The 19,301-nt window shown below is 43.9% G+C and overlaps 1 protein-coding gene across 1 annotated transcript in view; it reads left to right on the top strand.

Annotated features, from left to right (window-relative positions):
• Positions 1 to 15,413, top strand: part of LOC116702262 (microtubule-associated serine/threonine-protein kinase 1) — a 90,396-nt gene extending 74,983 nt beyond the window's left edge. The window contains exons 17-29 of the mRNA XM_032536422.1: positions 796 to 961; positions 1,082 to 1,183; positions 2,752 to 2,874; positions 3,700 to 3,809; positions 4,494 to 4,654; positions 5,480 to 5,788; positions 6,683 to 6,751; positions 6,833 to 7,050; positions 9,048 to 9,277; positions 9,510 to 9,632; positions 10,623 to 10,756; positions 10,845 to 11,035; positions 12,656 to 15,413. Of these exons, the coding sequence (XP_032392313.1) occupies positions 796 to 961; positions 1,082 to 1,183; positions 2,752 to 2,874; positions 3,700 to 3,809; positions 4,494 to 4,654; positions 5,480 to 5,788; positions 6,683 to 6,751; positions 6,833 to 7,050; positions 9,048 to 9,277; positions 9,510 to 9,632; positions 10,623 to 10,756; positions 10,845 to 11,035; positions 12,656 to 14,259 (3,540 nt within the window). The 3' untranslated portion in view covers positions 14,260 to 15,413. The remainder of the gene's footprint in view (positions 1 to 795; positions 962 to 1,081; positions 1,184 to 2,751; positions 2,875 to 3,699; positions 3,810 to 4,493; positions 4,655 to 5,479; positions 5,789 to 6,682; positions 6,752 to 6,832; positions 7,051 to 9,047; positions 9,278 to 9,509; positions 9,633 to 10,622; positions 10,757 to 10,844; positions 11,036 to 12,655) is intronic.
• Positions 15,414 to 19,301: the final 3,888 nt, after the last annotated feature.

The raw sequence follows: 19,301 nt of genomic DNA on the forward strand, positions 1-19,301 counted from the left end.
CATTTCCACATAAAAAACCTTCACTGGGGCTTTCATCTTGTCTTGGCATCTCTAAAGTGCTTAACCAAGGAGAAATATGTCCCAGACACATGCATTTACATGCTTGCAGTGGTTTGAAATGTAAACTTGTATTTAAGGCCACGGGTGTATTTTGCATGTTTGTTGAAAGATACATAGAAACATTAGATAAGGGCAGAGTTTGAGTTTGACGTATGTAAAGCAACATGTAAAAAGCAACATGCACGCTTTATCTAGCAACACACGCTTTATCTCTGGTAGCTCACCTGGTGCGCCCCATGTACCGAGCCTCAGTCCTTACCGCAGCAGCCCAGGGTTCAAATCCGACCTGTGGGTCTTTGCTGCTGCGTCAACCCCTCTATCTCCCTCTTTCCTGTCTATCTGCTATCACTAGCTGATAAAATTAAATGATAAAACAGCCCGAAAGTTGGCAGACTTTCTCTTAAAGGATTAGGATTTTTATTTTTAAGATTTTTGGCCTTTTAATGGATAGGACAGTTGCAGACAGGAAAGAGAGGGACAGAGAGGGGGAAGACATGCAGCAAAGGGCTACTGGTTGGATTCGAACCCTGGGCTGGAGCCTTGGTACATGGGGCCCACCAGGTGAGCTACCAGAGATAAAGCGTGTGTTGTGCACGTTGCTTTTTACTCATCCCATGCACATGTGCAACCATACAGGTAGACAATAATAAACTGGTTTAGAATAACCAGAACTTCGGAGAGGGTTGTGTGTTATTCAAAGGACACAGAAATCGAGTCTTGCTGTTTTTCCTTCAGGTGTGTGGAACTCCGGAGTACATCGCCCCGGAGGTTATTCTCCGTCAGGGTTATGGGAAGCCGGTGGACTGGTGGGCCATGGGCATCATCCTGTATGAGTTCCTGGTGGGCTGTGTGCCTTTCTTTGGAGACACGACAGAGGAGCTGTTCGGCCAGGTCATTACAGGTGAGCCATCAAAAACTAAAGGTCCCAGTTAGACGAGTTTTATCGGACACATCTTTACCAAATATCTCTCTCTCTTGCTCTCTCTCTCTCTCTCTCTCTGTCTCTCTCTCTCTCTGGTAGATGACATAGTGTGGCCAGAAGGGGACGAGGCTCTCCCTCTTGACTCCCAGCACCTGATCTCCTCCCTTCTGCAGACCAATCCACTGGTTCGACTGGGCACAGGTCAGTCAAATACATCAGTAGTTCCCAACATTAAGGGGAAAATCCAGAACCTTAATTATAGCTGTCCAATTAGTATTATACAGTATATGTAGTAATATATATGTAGTATTATATATGTAATCCATTGCAAAAATAAATTCCCCAGGGTGTGCTGTATTGACTCGGGAAGAATGATCTTTGGTTTTCGGAGCCGTGGCAGCTATGCCTACATGTACCAGGATGCATTGCAAGCGACAGGCGACTTCCCTAAGCACCCCTATCTTATTAGTGAGCAAAATAAACTTACAACATGTCAAGAAAGGAAATATTCTTACACCTAAACGAAAAATACAACCGTACACCGTTTGAATTGACTCATCACAAAAAACACTTTATTCAAACGGGACAGAAAACCAGTTGGTGTTTTGTCAAAATACATTTTTAATTCCCAGAGTAAGATGTGAAAAAATGCCAGCTCCACACACTGTATTTCCCGCGTAGTTTCTCTCTGTTGTCCCAGCTCCTCGTTGAGCAGATGCCAAGTTTTATTTTTAGCTAAAAAATTTATCTTTGAATTGTAGCTAACTATGTTAACCATTTATCTTTGAATTGTAGCTAACTAAGTTACCCGTTTATCTTTGAATTGTAGCTAACTATGTTACCCATTTATCTTTGAATTGTAGCTAACTAAGTTACCCGTTTATCTTTGAATTGTAGCTAACTAAGTTACCCATTTCTCTTTGAATTGTGGCTAACTAAGTTACCCGTTTATCTTTGAATTGTAGCTAACTAAGTTACCCATTTATCTTTGAATTGTAGCTAACTAGGTTACCCGTTTATCTTTGAATTGTAGCTAACTAAGTTACCTATTTATCTTTGAATTGTAGCTAACTATGTTACCCATTTATCTTTGAATTGTAGCTAACTAAGTTACCCGTTTATCTTTGAATTGTAGCTAACTAGGTTATCCGTTTATCTTTGAATTGTAGCTAACTAAGTTACCCGTTTATCTTTGAATTGTAGCTAACTAAGTTACCTATTTATCTTTGAATTGTAGCTAACTATGTTACCCATTTATCTTTGAATTGTAGCTAACTAAGTTACCCGTTTATCTTTGAATTGTAGCTAACTAAGTTATCCGTTTATCTTTGAATTGTAGCTAACTAAGTTACCCGTTTATCTTTGAATTGTAGCTAACTATGTTACCCATTTATCTTTGAATTGTAGCTAACTAAGTTACCCGTTTATCTTTGAATTGTAGCTAACTATGTTACCCATTTATCTTTGAGTTGTAGCTTCCTCTGTTTCTACCCTTTATCCTTTACTTTTAGCTAACTGTTTAGACCTCTCTGCTCACTTGCTAACTAGTTTTAGGTCACTCTACATGAACATCTGGTTGGGAATCACTGACCTAGAACACCAACTGTTGTCCTGCCTGTATGCTCACAGATTTAATTTCCCCAAAAACATGAACTTCTGTCTGGGTCAAAGTGCCTCTGCTTGCTTTAGGGCTGCAGTTGCTTTGGTCTGATCTTTGCCTCCCCGTCTCTCCCCCCCTCTCGTCTCATCCTCTATCCCCTGCCCTCCAGGTGGTGCTTTTGAAGTGAGGCAGCACTCATTCTTCACAGAGGTGAACTGGAACAGCCTGCTCAGACAGAAGGCCGAGTTCATTCCTCACCTCGAGTCCGAGGAAGACACCAGTTATTTTGACAGTAAGTCTACTGCGCGGACCACAGATCCCTTTGAGCGTCAGTATATTATTGTTATTATTCATTAAACCAACCACAGGGTTTTCTGAATCATCACCATCTTTGCCACAACACCCACAGGGTAACTTTGATTTTCTTTTAGCCTGAACCCTGTTTTCCCATGTGTTTGTCATACTGGCTGATGGGAACAAAAGTCAGAAAAACAAGACCAGTGGCTCAGATTATTGCCATTTTTTTGTATCTGGCGACGTTATAAAAATGGATCCCTACAGAGATAGACCTTTTTGTTTAACCAGAAACAGCCCCGAAAACACCATCGCCAAACTCACCAGACTATCAGAAGCCGTCTTGGTTCGTATTTCTACTGTTCCAGCAATCCCCACCCTGGTTTGGTTGAGATAAACGCTTAATTCACACATTTACATGTGAAAGTATTTAGGTTGGCAATGGTGATTTCTGAGCTGTTTGTGGTTTGACAGTTGTCCTGTAGGGTGACATTGCAGCTTGGTTCAGCGTTCTCGCTCATTACTGGACCAATTTCACTTAATACATGGGAAGCAGCACAAAAAAACATGAAAGGACCCTCCTTAAGTGATCCATGTTACCACGATACCTACTGTAAAGAGTGAACAGCCGTTCATGTCAGAAGCCAAAGATGTGTTTTACTCATAGACTGTATATATATCTATATCTATAAATAGATAGATAGAAATAGAGAAATATATATAGATATTGTTATTAATATACAGTCTATGGTTTAACTGCCATAAGTGAGATCAGTAGACAGCAGCACAGAGTCACTGAATGTTTGCCCATTGTCATCAACAGCCCGATCGGAGCGCTACCATCACGTGCAGTCATACGATGAGGAGGATACCAACGACGACGAACCTGTGGAGATACACCGCTTCTCATCCTGCTCCCCTCGCTTCAGCAAGGTCGGACTCACACTCAGACTCGCCTCCTGCTTCTCTTTTGGTCTACGCAGAGAAAGTTCGAAGCGTTTAAAATGGTCAACAATGATCGGTCAACATAACAACACTGAAGCTGTGTTCGAGACCTTTCCCTCATTCACTCACTTACTAATCCCATTATGTTATTTATTAAATAGTGAACTATATAGGGAACAACCAAACGAGATTGCGGACGCTCATTGAGAGTATCGTTGCATCAGTAGATGTAGCGCCCAGCATCATGTACACAGACGGAAACAAAAGTACTTCTAATAGGTCCTTGAAACAAACCGAGCACTCAGGAGGATGTTACAAGGTTTTATCTAAAATATGTTGCATGCTATTTCATTTGCACCGTTCAGAAATGAAAGCCCGCTCTATTTTACCTTTTCTTCTTCTTTTCCTCTGGGAAACCACGACCATGTTGCATTGTGGTATAAAGGCGTGAAATGTAGGGGACATTGAATCAGAGACAGTTTAGGATCTTTGATCGTATGCACGCTCAAATTAGCTGTGCATTGTGGGTATACTATACACTATATAGTGAATAGAATTAACAGTGGTTGAATTCAAACAACAATACAAAATGGTGAACACACAATAAAGTGCGTTGTTTCCAAGATAGGAAAGGTGTCCAACACAGCCAATGTTTGTTGTGTGGCCCTGCAGGTGTACAGCAGTATGGAGCATCTGTCCCAGCTGGAGCATAAAACCCCTGGCGTGACTCTACGGGAGCACAAGGCCCCCAGGGAGGACCGAGTGGCCAAGAGGGAAAGCCTGGGTAGCGTCACCCTCAGGGACAAGAGCTGGAGGACCGGATCGCCCGAGATGTGAGTGCAGCAGCCCACAAACAATAGTGAAGAATTAACTGTCCAACGAAGATAAATAGGTCTGGTTTGTTTAAGAGATAGCTAAACGTTAACTTTTTCGTCATTCTGGACCTTATTTTCCCATGTTTTTGTGTCTAAGTGACTAATGGGAACAACATTGTTATAAATTGGTCCAGTATTGAGCAAGACCACTGCAGCTGACAGCCGTGATACAGGGTGTAAGCACTCAGGGCATCTGTGCATCGTCAACGACGTTATGGAAAGGATCCTTACAGAGACAGACCTTTTTGTTGTTAAGATCATCTTTGCAGCCCAAAAATCGCCATCACCAAACTCACCAGACTCCATTTAAATAAACTGTACTTTTAGAGTGTAAAGAGACAGCATGTGTTCACATGTAAGTGGGTGAATTAAGGGATCCTTTACATAACATGTTCAGACATTAAGAGTAATAATCTGAGCCTGTCTGCAGCAAAAACAGAACTTTTAGTGGATGGAAATTGAAGGTGTACAAATGCCCATGAACGTTAAATTGCAGCTTGTTTTGTCTTGCCAACTGTTATGGCCTTTTAACACTGGACCATATTTAAAGATCACTGATCCCATCAGTCACTTAGACACATAAATAAAACAAAATAGGGTCCAGGTTGAAAAATACCGAAGTTACCCTTAAACCCGACAACCCAATAAAACACATGTTTTTGTCCCTTGTCCAAATAGATCTCTTGTCTATCTAGTTAGATTGTTTTCATGTGTTTGATGTGAGATTCAGAGATTAATCAAGAATACCTTTATACCAAAGTACAACTGCTTTTCTTTTCTCAGGAAGCGCTTTTCCTGCTCCGAGTCCTCCTTCACCGAGAGCGACTACAGCCCGCCGTCCGGGGCTCGAAGACGCTTCTCCGCCCTCATGGATACACACCGCCTGGCCTCCCCGCTGGAAGTGGACTCTGAGCTGCCGGTCCCCAGCAGGCAGCCTCCAGTGAAGGCCAGAGGGGCTTCCCTGGAAGGAGCCATGGGGCCCATCACCTCTCAAGGCGAGCTGAGAACCCTCCTTAAAGATAGCAACGGGCAGGCAGCTGGAGGTAAGAAGGGGCGCGGCAGCACGACGTCACTGAACACATTCGATCGATAGCTCACCCAGTAAGAGCGTGCCCCCCCCCCCGTGTAGGCTGAGGCCTTTGCAGCGGCCCGGGTTCGAATCCGACCTGCGGCCCATTGCTGCGTGTCATCCCCCATCTCTCTCCCACCTTTCCTGTCTGTCCACTGTCACTCTGAAATAAAAAGGAAAAAGCCCCAAAAATAATCTATAAGAAAATAAAAACAGAAGCTGAGGAAATATCTTAATAAATCTCTTCAGTGTACAGCAAGGAAACACCAGAGACAGGATTAGATGTAGAAAAGAACTTGGTACATCCCAATGTACACCAAGAAGTAAAACAGGCAAAAGTGCATAGGGTGCGGTTTGTGAAGAAAGCAGAGGGAGTTAAATTTTATGTTTTTTAATTTTCTTTTGGCATTTTAGCCCTTTAATCAATAGGACAGCTTCGACATAAAGGGGGAGAGAGGGGGGGAACGACATGCAGCAAAGGGTCGGTCGGAATTGAACCTGCAGCCGCCGCGGCAAAGACTGAGCTTCTGTACATGTGGTCCCTGTCAAATCACACCCTGCACAGATACATAGCCAGATACATAAATAAAAAATAGAGCCAGACTAAAAAGGTAGGTTTTTATTTTCCTTTAAACCAGGGGTCTTCAACGTTTTCCAGGCCCAAGGACCCCCAAACTGATGGCGAGAGGACGGGGACCCCTTATATATATGTTGTATAAAATTGGTTTATCAACTGGTCCTATGTGCCAGTGTGCATTGATGACTGAAAAAACATCTTTGCCTCATTATCTGGGTTTCTAAGTGTGTTGAATTCATGTTAATGTGGATTAAAGACATTTCCCTTAGTGGAAAAAATTGCAGGGGGGGGGGGGGGTATAAAAAAAGTCGAATAACCAAAACTTTGCGACCCCATGCAGTACCTCCGCGGGGCCCCCCGGGGTCGCGGACCCCCTTTTAAAGACCCCTGTTTTCCGGCCAACATTTTTGTGACCAAAACCCCTGTTTTTGTTCCCAATTCAAAAACGAGACCCCTCATTTTCCCGGGGGGTTTTTTAAAACCGTCACAGAAAATTTTTTTGGACCCGCTACCCGCCGTTGGGCCCTTCCCGGCAGTGCTGCGGGCCCCCCGGGCCCCCCGGGGGGCCCAACCACGGCCCTGGCCCCGCGGGGGGTTCGCCCCCGCAGCTCTCAGCAAAAAGGGGGAGAAAGGGAAAACTAAAGCCCGGGGAACCCAAAGTTATCAAATCTGAAATCTGCTCGGGCTCTGCCCTGTCATCCCCTGCAGGTAAATGAAAACTGACCCTTTGGGAAAAGAACTTTAAAAAACGTTTTTAAAACCCCATTACACTACGCAAAACCTTTTTTCATTTTGAAGCGGCTTTTTGAGACCAAAAAAACGGCCCTCCCGGCCACACCCGAGTTTTTAGCCCCCAGTTGAACAATCCCCTTTCCCAGGGAAACAAACACATGACATTCACACACACGGGCATTTTCCTCCCGGTTTTTGGAAACAGGAACAGATTGTCAGGCTACTTGCATAAAAAATCATGGATGTGAAAATTGAAAATACAGAAAAAAATCTTTTAAAGGTCAAAAATTCGGCGGGGCCCATTTAGGAAATTTTACAAACTATTTGGGATCGGCATTTATAATGTCCAATAATTGTTTTGTTTTTTTTTAAAAATTTTTTCATTAGAACTTTTTTTAATGACAAAAAAAAATGATTCTGATGAATGAATACTAAAAAAAAAAAAAAAACGACTGTAAATCATGTTTGGTGAGGCTTTTGCTGTCTGTTCCCAGGGAGTCAAAAGCCCGTTGTGAGGGGCGTTGCTAGTCTTCCACCAGAGGACCTCTACAACTCCCGTTGTGAGGGCTTTTATACCTGTCCCACCAAGGACCCTAAAACCCCCTGTTGTGATGGCTTTGCATATCTGCCCACAAGGACCTCTAAAACGCCCCCCTTTAGTGGGGGGCGTTGCTATTGTCCACCGGACCTCTAAAAACGTCCCTGTTATGTGGCGGATTCTGTCCCCAGGCCTCTAAAACGTCCCCTTTATGATGGCTTGCATGTTTCCCCAAGGCCGCTCTAAACTCCTGTATGGGGGGTTGCAAGTCTTTCCACCAGGACGCTCTACAACGTCCCGTTAGTGAGGGGCTTTGCATTTTTCCCCACCGGAGGACCTCTACAACGTCCTGTTAGTGAGGGCGTTGCTATCTGTCCCCCGGGAGACCTCTACCTCCCTGTTAGTGATGGCTTTGGAATAGTCTGTCCACGGAGGCCCTCACAACGCCCCTTTTAGTGGGGGGGTTGCAACTGTCCCCCAGAGACGTTTAAAAGTCCCTTATGGGGCTTGCAATCGTCCCCAAGGACGCTCTACAACGTCCGTTAGGGGCTTTGCATTCTGCCCCCAAAAAGGGACCCCTTACAACTCCCCTTTGTGAGGCTTGCATAGTCGCCCCCGAGGACCTCTCAAGCCCGTTATGAGGCGTTGCATATTTTTCCCCAAAAAGGGGACGCTCAAAACAAGCCCCTGTTAGTGTGGCTTTTGCATGTCGTCCCCCGGGGGACGCTCTCAACGCCCCCTTTTATGATGGCGTTCATGTTGCCACCGGAGGCGCTCTAAAACCCCGTTGTATGGCGTTGCATAGTCTGTCCACCAGAGGACGCTCTAAAACGTCCCGTTAGTGATGGCGTTGCATAGTCTGTCCACCAGAGGACGCTCTACATCGTCCCTGTTAGTGATGGCGTTGCATAGTCTGTCCACCAGAGGACGCTCTACAACGTCCCGTTAGTGATGGCGTTGCATAGTCTGTCCACCAGAGGACGCTCTACAACGTCCCTGTTAGTGATGGCGTTGCATAGTCTGTCCACCAGAGGACGCTCTACAACGTCCCTGTTGGCAACACTGATTATTTTTTTTGTTATTGTGTTTTTGTTCAAAGGGCTTTAAGTTTCATATCTTAGGTTTGTATTTTTATACATTATATTTACCAGAACTTTCCTATATTTGGATGTTCCTCTGTTCTGTTGTGACAATAAAACAAATTATTATATTATTTTAGTGCAAACTCATAAATAACTACAAATAACTAACGTCGGGGAAATCTGTTTAACTTTTGTTACGCGTTTCTGGATGATTTTTTTTTATATACAGTATATCGGCCGATATATCGGCATATTGGATTTTTAAATAAGCAAATATTCGTATCAGTATCGGCCTTAAAAATCCTTTATCGGTCGGGCTCTACTGTAACCTGAACTCCTCCCTCTCTCCTTAGTGGAGCAACATGTTGCTTCCCCGCTAGCGAGCCCCATGTCTCCTCGCTCCGTCTCGTCCAACCCGTCCTCCCGGGACTCCTCGCCCAGCAGAGACTACTCCCCCATGGTCAACGTCCTGCATTCTCCAATCACCATCCACCGCTCGGGGAAGAAGTACGGCTTCACTCTCCGAGCCATCAGGGTCTACATGGGAGACAGTGATGTTTACAGCGTACATCACATTGTCTGGGTGAGAGAGCGGAGCAAATATTAAACTTTCTTTCACACAATCCAATGTGAAAGTGCTTTGCATCAAATTGTGTAATACATTTGAAACATGGAGAGTAATAAACAACTGAAAAGGTGCCAACATGAACATTAAAATCCAACAAAGACAGGGTAGAATAGTAAGTAATATAAAAGCATGTCTACATACAAAGCCCAGTCCAGGTAAAAATAAATGTCTTTTGTTCTTATTGCAGCATGTGGAGGATGGAGGCCCCGCCCAGGAGGCGGGACTTAGTGCTGGTGACCTCATCACTCATGTAAACGGGGAGTCAGTCCACGGTCTGGTCCATACAGAGGTGGTGGAACTGATCCTAAAGGTGACGACTACCTTCCTGCAAAACTCACACTATATTCATTTAAAATATTACTTTTGTATTTTCCAACCCCTATTTTCCCATGTTTTATTGTGTTTGATGGGATTTTTTTTCTGTGAAATTGCTTCAGTATTAAGCGAGACCGCTGCAACAAGCTATAATGTAACGTTAATGGGCAATTGCGCACCTTCAATTTCCGTCGACCAAAAGTTCTGGTTTTGCCGCTGACAGGCTCAGAATAATATTCTAGATGTCTGACTACATTATGGAAAGGATCCCTACAGAGATAGACCTTTTTGTTTAATGGGAAACAGCCCCAAAATTGCCATCACCAAACCCACCAGGCTCCATTTAAATAAACACCATTTTTGTTATTGTAAAACACACTTTATTCAAAGTCGACAGAAACAAAATAAAACTGTCAAAAGCCGTCTTGGTTGTTTTTTTTGTGTTCTAACAATCACCACTCTGGTTTGTCTGAAATAAACTCTTAATTCACCCATTTACATGTGGAAATATGCTGGCTCTGTACACGCTAAAAGTACTGTTTATTTACATGGAGTCTGGTGTGTTTGACGATGGTGATTTTGGGGTTGTTTCATGTTAAACAACAAGGATCTTACTCTTTAACAGAAAGGTCTATCTCTGTAGGGGTCCTTTCCATAATGTTGTCAGACACCTAGAATAATAATCTGAGCCTGTCACAGCAGCAGAAACAGAACTTTTAGTGGACGCTAACAGTGAACACGTGTCCTGTAGGGTTACATATCAGCTCGGTTCACAGCTGATGATTACAGCGTTCTTGCTCAATATTGAACCAATTTCAAAGAATTTTGTCATTTTGACACAAATGCATGAGAAAATAGAGTCCAGGTTAAAAAAAAACAGCCTAATTACTCTTAAATATTTTTTTATTATTGCGATGGTTTAGTTTGATTTTGCTTCTTAAGTAATGTGATTCATATAATGTATATGTACGTGTATACTCTACAGAGTGGGAACAAGGTGACCGTTACAACTACTCCATTCGAGAACACATCTATAAAAGTGGGTCCTGCCCGCAAGTCCAGCTATAAATCCAAGATGGCGCGACGCAGCAAGAGGACAGGAGCCAAGGAGGGACAAGAGTGCGTTACTGCAAAAATAGATGAATCTTTTATGTGTTTTTGTGCCTTTTATTCTCCTCGCCATGTTATTATTTGTTTGGCTTTTCAGGAAGAAGCGCAGCTCCCTGTTCAGGAAAATCACCAAGCAGTCCAACCTGCTCCACACCAGCCGGAGCCTCTCCTCTTTAAATCGCTCTCTTTCATCTGGAGACAGTCTCCCGGGCTCGCCCACCCACAGCCTCTCCGCCCGCTCGCCCACTCAGACGTACCGCTCCACTCTCGCCGAGTCCCCTTATCTGGGTTAGTGTGGACCGCCTAGAATACAAGAGTCTGTTCGTATCTTATCTGAGTTTCCAGCGGGCCTAAAAACAATCACTAAGTACGGAGAGACTACATGGAAATATGCAAATATTTATTTGTAAGATACAAGTGCCACGTAAGCAGGTACGTAAACTTTGGAGATTAGACTCCATAGTAAAAAGGTATATATAAATATATATTTTAGACGATTAGGAAAACCCAAATATACAGTATATCCCCCAATTGAGTCAAGACACTGGTGGTGGCGACTAAATACATTAAGAGAAACTAAGAAAAAGAAAGCCATCAGCCAGAAAAAAGACTAAAAAAAACTAGAGACATGGAGGGAAGGTCACGCTCTCATCTGAAACTACAACTCGTAGAAGCAGGGGAGATTTAAAACAAGGTTTAAAACAAGGTTGACATATTGTGATAGGCTAGAACATACGTGCCCGACTCCGATTGGTTAACACCAATGTGAGTCCCCCTAAACAGCTGATCAGTATGAGAGAAGAATGTCAACGTTATTGAAGTCTCCCTGACAGAATTTAAGCTGAGCTGCATTAGTACATTTTAAAAAAAAGGGCTTTATTAAAGGCTCTGTTAACTTCTGTGTATATTTGTGACCACCAGTAACAGTGCGTGGGCCAAAACAATTCTACAAATGGGCTCACATGTAGTTTGTATGTGAGCATGTGGGCGGTGCACTTCACATCTTGCTGTTGGTTTTAAGCTATTCTGCTGATCAACAGTTGGTGGCGGCGATGCATTTCCAAAGGATAGTGTATGTTTAGTGGCCAAACGGTGGAATTACAACTTCTGTGTCCGTCACGTGAGGCCCTCTGACCCAAAAATACGTCTTCCTACAGATTTACGTAGCTCAAGAGACGTCTGTAAATCAGTGGATACACTTTTGTCGAGCATCACAACCCCCCCCCCCCGCAAAATGACTTGTTTCACCATCAGAATTTGATCCAGTCAGTCCGATAACATTTGGAAAGTCTAAAAAAGTTACGCACGATTAAATCATTCCAGGTAACCATTCAAGTTAGCCAAACAGGAAGTAGCCGGTGCAGACGGCCCAGGTCTCTAATGAGCCACTGAGCAACTCTAATAGGAATGAAGGGGACCCCGACTTGAACACTGTACCTAGGAAAAGTTTTTGCAATTTCACTTTCAGTTTGCAGCTATACCAATTGGGATTCCTGGTCCTTTACTTGTTTTTTGACAGTTTAATATTCTAAATGTATAAGAAACCTTGTTGTCTGTTTACCAAAACTTTTTATATCAGAACCATGACAAAAGAACTTTGAAAAAAGGGACTAATGTTGAAAAAAAACAACACTAAACATTAAAAAAGTGTCCAAAAAATCGGACAAAGTGACAAAAAAAGTTTTTTTACAACTTGAGTAAAATAAAATTTTTGGAAAATGTCAAAATGGGACCAAAAAAAGGAATACAATTAAGAAAAGCGCCAAGGAAAGTGTAGAAAAAGAACAACAAAATGTTGAAATTTCAACCCAGAAAAACACGAAGTTGCCGGTCGACGGGAAGACAACACAAGGGTCAACTGTGACAATCTTAACTCAATCTTAACATGATTTCCTCTTCTCTCCCCAGGCGCGTCCTCCCAGAGCAGCTCCCCAGCATCCAGCACCCCCAACTCCCCGGCAGCCTCTCACCACATGAGGCCCAGCTCCCTGCACGGCCTCTCCCCCAAACTCCACCGCCAGTACCGCTCCGCGCGCTGCAAGTCTGCCGGCAACATCCCTCTCTCCCCCCTGGCTCACACCCCGTCCCCGACCACCTCCTCCCCCCCGCCTCTCAGTGGCCACACGGTGGGGAGCTCCAACACCACACAGACCTTCCCCGCCAAGCTGCACTCCTCGCCTCCCGTCGCCCGCCCCCGCCCCAAAAGCGCCGAGCCGCCCCGGTCTCCCCTGCTGCAGCGGGTGCAGTCGGCGGAGAAGCTCGGCGGGCCGATTTTGCCTTCCTCCTCTTCGTCCTCGTCGTCGCCCTCTCCTCTGACGGGCGGGGTTTCGCTAAGGAAGCACAGCCTGGAGGTGGCGCACGGGGATTACAGGAGAGATTCCTTCCACTGTGAGCACAGTCTGCAGAGTCTGCTAGAGATAGAAGGAGAGAACGGACCCGCTCCTCCATCTCCTTCATCCTCTTCCTCCCCCTCTCCTCCAATGGGAGGGGAGATCGGGAGCCTGAAGCCCGCCAGGAGGATGGGAAGACAGGAGTCGCCGCTCAGCCGGGACACCCTGCTCCCGCCAAGAGAGAAAGATACCCAGACGGCAGTGTCCGAGATCACCGGAGCGCAAACTGCGAGCACGGCTGCTAAAGCTGAGTCCAAGAGCAACGCTGTTGACACGTGCAAAACTAAACCCGCCGCTGAGGATCTAAAACATAACGCATGTGTTGCAGAAGGGAAGTCGAGTCCGGCGCTGGTTTCATCCGCTTCAGAAGCCAAGTCTCAAAAAGTAAGTGATTCAAGTTCGGAGGCAACAGCCGTCTCCAAGAATAGTGAGAAAACGTCTGCATCAGTGGGGCCGCAGCAACAAGACCGTAAGCAGCAGGGTGTACAGACAGAGAGTGGACCTGCATCTAAAGCTCAGGAAAAGACTGAGGAGAAAGGGAAAGGCGCTGCAGAGAAAGGAAGCGTGCAGAGAGCATCCTCTGCAGAGCAGCCCAAGCCTCGTACAGGCACAGAGACCCGAGAGAGAGGATGCACCGCTCCCAAAGTCAAAGGCCCAGCTCCGCCCATTCCCACCCAGGTTCAGCCCTACACTGCGGCTCACGGATCCGCTGCCGCCAGATCCAAAATGGAGAAGGTATCAAGCAGTTACCGTGGCGCCAAGGAGCAGAGAGCACACCTAGAAGTCCTGGAGGAGAATCCCGTGTCGCCCACGTCTAACGCGGCCCCGTTGTGCTCCAGCAAGTCTCGACCGATGTCTCCGGGGGACAAAGCCAGCTTTGTCACCCAGCTCACGAGTGTGGCCAAAACAGTGCTCGGGCCCATGAAAGGGGGGCCGCAAGAGGGGGCCAAGGTAAAAGACATGTCCAAGTCGAGCGAGGAGAAGCGAGGAAACACGGCAGGAAAGCCCGAGGCTTCGTCTGGGGGGGGGCGCCGGGGGGGGCCGACGGCCCCCTCGGCAGCGAGCGCTGCCGCCGTCCTGTCGGATAAAGGAAACATCCGGAGCTCCAAGCATCACTCGTGATTCAGAAAATAGTCGGACTCTCCCATGTAATGCCTTTTACTGTAGCATCACACTGACATATCACGAATCCACATGGCTGTGAATGGAGAGGAGACACAAACGCCTGATCACATGACACCAAATAGACGACGTGTGACACGTAGCAACGGTGACTATGTTTACCTGCACATTAATATTCCAGTTTTTTAGCCCTTATTGCCAAAAAGACAACATTCAGACTAAGCTGTTGACACGGCTAATGAAAGTAAATATTCCACTAATACTCCCGTTTAAATGCAGTCATGAAGGGCGCCCAGATAGCTCCGTTGGTAGAGCGCGCGCCCCCATGTATAGAGGTTCAGGCTGAATCTCAGTTCTCTATCTTACCCCAAACCCTTACCCTAGGTTTTGCACCTTCACGCGAGACTAAGGGCTGTCCCAATGCTCTTTTTGATCGAGGGGTAGGGCTAAGACAAAGGGGTCTATGTCCCTTGTTACTGAGTGAGGACGCAAGCTGACTTGTCAACAAGGGGTGGCCATGTACATACGTTGCGCAACAAGCAACAATGGCTGCCGCATCAAGCAGAGAGACCCATAAATGTTAAAGTATTTTCGGCTTAAATAATTGATTAAAAAAAGTCTTGTTTTGTGCTCTATACCGTTTTGTACATATATACTTGCAACCATGTTCTCAATTGAAACTTTTTAAATATAGCTAGCTTGCTATGCTAACGCTAATCGCTAACCCTAACTCCTCAACGCATAGGGCCCGAATTCGCCTTTGCTCATGTCTATGCCCCCCCCTCTCCCTTTCACATCTTCAGATTGTCCTGTCATTAAAGGCCTAAAATGTCCAAAAGATAATCGTAAAAAAAAAAATGACCACCTTCTTGAAAAAGTCGGCATAGTGACGTGTGCACAGATCCAAAAACCTGTTGATATCAATCAAAGTCTTTCATAATGTTTAACCTTCTGAGGACAAAAGACAATGGCGAGTCCACGCGATTTTTGTATTTAATTCATTTATTACACTACTTTTGTGAACCCAAGATTTTTGTAAATTCATCAAAACCGTTGAGTGTGGGTTTGTTTTCACGAGAGATTTCAAAACTTTCAAAAAGCGAACATCAACTTTTCAGCTTCAGGGCCAAATTATTTCCTTACACATTGCTCTGCAACTCTACCGCAAACCGGCAAACTGTTGGCTGGTTGGTTTGTGTACAGTAACCATAGCAACTTAGCCGTAAACTGTCACAAACGACAGTAAAAACGCTAATTGAAACCAAGGGGGTAGGCGAGCATCGAGAAAGCGTACCTCCCATGGGGAGATTCTGAGGCTAACAAGCTATCACCCGCCGTTAGCATCCCATTGACTCCCATTCATTTTGACGTCACTTTGACAGTAAATAACTTTACACCTGAAGCGTTTTAAGACTCTATTTGTCCGTTGTTTATTTCTAAAGAAACACGACGATGTATAAAAGCCTCCATTACCTTGTACCTCACGTTATGGCTCCGTAGCAGACGTTTTTTATAAAAATAGGCAAACGATTGCGTCACAACCACGCAACTTACTGTCGCATAGTAGAGGAGATACCGTATAGTCAGGAGAAGCTCATAGGCAATTAGAGGGACATGGAGGCATAAAGTCAAGGGAGAAGCCCATAGAGAGTCCATGAAATCATCGGAACAAAAGATTTCAGCAAGATTTTGATGGATTGGAAATACTTGTGGTATGTGGCAAGTGAAATTCATATAAAATAACTTTTATCCACGAACAGATTTCCCTTGGCACATATTATATTATATTATGCCTATATTAATGTTAACTAGCATGTTAGTTAGCATTAATTAGCCTGTACCTATGTTAATGTTAACTACCATGTTAGTTAGCAGTAATTAGCCTGTACCTATGTTAATGTTAACTACCATGTTAGTTAGCAGTAATTAGCCTGTACCTATGTTAATGTTAACTAGCATGTTAGTTAGCAGTAATTAGCCTGTACCTATGTTAATGTTAACTAGCATCTTAGTTAGCAGTAATTAGCCTGTACCTATGTTAATGTTAACTAGCATGTTAGTTAGCAGTAATTAGCCTGTACCTATGTTTATGTTAACTAGCATGTTAGTTAGCAGTAGTTAGCCTGTGCCCATGTTATCTCCTAACATATACCTACCTCTCCGTCTCTGCTGATTGGGAACGATTGAGATTTCTCTTGCACAGCTACCAGAAGACTTACAGCTTTCAGACAGGTTGCTCACGTCACATCTACGTCTTCCAGCTCAGTTTGCAGCTGCGCAGTAACGCTCAGCTATCACCGGGAAAGAGCTTCTAACAGACTTCACTGGTCTCCGTCGCTGTGTCCATTCATTTCACTGTCTATGATTGCGATGCAGATTCTGAACGCGCTGTATACGCATCCAAGAATGCTTCTAAAACCGGAATAATACCCAAATATCCCACATGTCTTACTTAGAAAACGCTAGTTTCGGAAAAAGGCCTTACTCTGAATATCCAAAGGGAATATGCTGTTTACGTGACCTGTATCTAATTAAGAATATCGTCATATTCGGAATAACAGTGGAATATTAGTGTGCCTGTAAACATACTATATGAAGAAAGAAAGAAGCTTCAGCCATGTTGGAAAATGTGTGCACATGGTATTTTAATTTAGGCCGGTGTACGTTCAATATGTGTTGAATATATGAAGAAAAAGAAAAAAACTGCATGTCTACATGGAAAATGGAAGAAAAAACGAAGAAAAAATTCAAAGCAGACGTTAAGGTGGTGAACACTGTGAACAACTTTTAAACAAGCAGGTCGGGATGTAACGATAAGCATCACTCATGATTTCACTCATGATTTCACTCATGATTTCACTCATGATTTCACTCATGATTTCACTCATGTTTTTTTGGGATTTCTCACCTCAAAATAACTAAATAAATAGAAATAAATCTCTTCAAATAGATGAAGTCAGACGACGTAGTGATGTGAAATCTAAAGTAGATAGGAGGAGGAGGAGGAGGAGGACATTTAACTCTCGTGTTGTCTTCCCGCCAAAATTAAAAATCAACACTTTGTTGACGCTTTTTAATCGACGTTTTAACTTTTTATTCTTTATTTCAACACTTTTTTTCAATGTTTGTCCCTTTTTTGACATTTAACACTATCTTATTAACTTTAGTTTTACAGTTATTTTTAAAATTTATGGTCAATAAACCTATTTTTTTAGCAAATTATACCTAATGTTTGAGTTAGAAAACCAGAAATTAGGAATTATTGAGACTAAAATTAAAGGAATGGATGTTGATGATAATCACAGACTGGAATATGTCAACTTTTACTCAACACTATTTCAAAAACACTTCAATTTGGTTTTCAAATGCTATAAAATTGAATAAGACGCCCCAAAATTAATGAAAGTAGAGATGTGTACTTGCCAAAGAGCGTTGTGTGGAATCAATCATGTTATTTTGGGGAATTAAAAAGAACATTGATGTAGGACAACATGAGGGTTAAAAATCACATCACAATTCATTTTGGTTTTCATCTCTACCGGTTGTAATCTTCACACATTTTATGTCCATTTTTAACGCATTCCCGATGCATCGTTACATCCCTACGCCAATAATTCTGTTATAAATGGGCATAACTCACATTATCCGCTCCGGTGCCATCATTTAGTTCAGTGGAAAATTGTAAAAGAGTTCCAGCTTGTATTTGTGTAGTGAAGAATACGTCAAAATCAAACTGGAAAACGTGTTTTGGTGAATCAGCTGCTCGGGATCCGTTTAATCTGGGTGGAATTAAGAGAGTTGGGTTAGGATGAACTTGCACAGGGACACTATGCAATGTGCTGATATTATTGCCACATATATTTTTATTTTTGGTGTCCCCATTTACTAAGTTTACATTGTGCTCCATAGAAGAAGATGAAGGGGGACGGGTTGCAATAATCCAACTAAAACACATGCGTTGTCTCCATTGATCGTAGTGAAATGTGCAATTCTATATTTTTAGGCTGTAAAGTGAATACACTGGTGTGTTTGTAAAGGAGGCAGAGTGCGTTAAGAACCATAGTGAAATAGGAGAGTATAGGATAGGAATGCCCTTTCACTCAGGCTACCGCTACACTGCTACATTTCGGTTTAAAGGAATATTTCCCTATGTTTACACCTCGCGTCCACACCGAGCCCCTAAAACGGAGTCATTTGGAAACGGGAAGCACGTCCGTCATCGGCTTACAGACGTTCCAGTAACGGTTCCACCTCAGCGTCGCTCCAAGATGCTTTCCACCACTTTCCCCAAAAGTATTTTCTGAATTTTCAACTCCTCCATCCATGGTTTTCAACCGCAGAGTAATGTCCGAGGGGGTCAGCCTCTCCTCTCAAAGCGGAGCTCCCATGGCGCCATTTTGATGCTAATAAGCCATCACCCGCCGTTAGCATCCCATTGACCGCCATTCATTTTGGTGCCACTTTGACAGCGAACAACTTTACATCTGAAGCGTTTGAAGACTATATTTGTCCGTTGTTTATTTCTAAAGAAACACAACAATATATAAACGTGGACGGAGATTAGTTCTGCCACTGCAGCTGAAACTGCGTGTGGACCGAGATCGTTGTTTTTGTCTCAAAAACGCCGCTTAAAAAATGGACCCGTAGCCGTGTAGATGTAGCCTTAACTCTTTTCTATTTATGCAGATGTACAGTGTATTGTCTCATGTTACGTGTGAAGGAAAAGTGCCAGTCTTTATTTAAGAATGATGTGTGATTCTCTTCTTTTTCTTTACACTTAAATGTATAATATGCAATCCAACAGTGCCCAGTTTTATAAAACGGAGCACTCTTAGTGTCAGTGATGCAGTTGTAGTACAACACAGAGCCAGGAGTAGATATGTTGAGAGAGGATTTTAGTGCGTGAGGTCTTGTTCTTGTGTAGTACAGAATGAAAAGGATAGTTTTTGGACGCCATGCAGGATCAGACCTGTCTTAGGCGTCCACCTTGTGGACGAGGTGTCTCATTACACCAACAGTACTGGGGCAGAGAAAGAAGGGAA

Source organism: Etheostoma spectabile, chromosome 15 (genome assembly GCF_008692095.1).
Source record: "Etheostoma spectabile isolate EspeVRDwgs_2016 chromosome 15, UIUC_Espe_1.0, whole genome shotgun sequence".
NCBI lineage: Eukaryota > Metazoa > Chordata > Actinopteri > Perciformes > Percidae > Etheostoma > Etheostoma spectabile.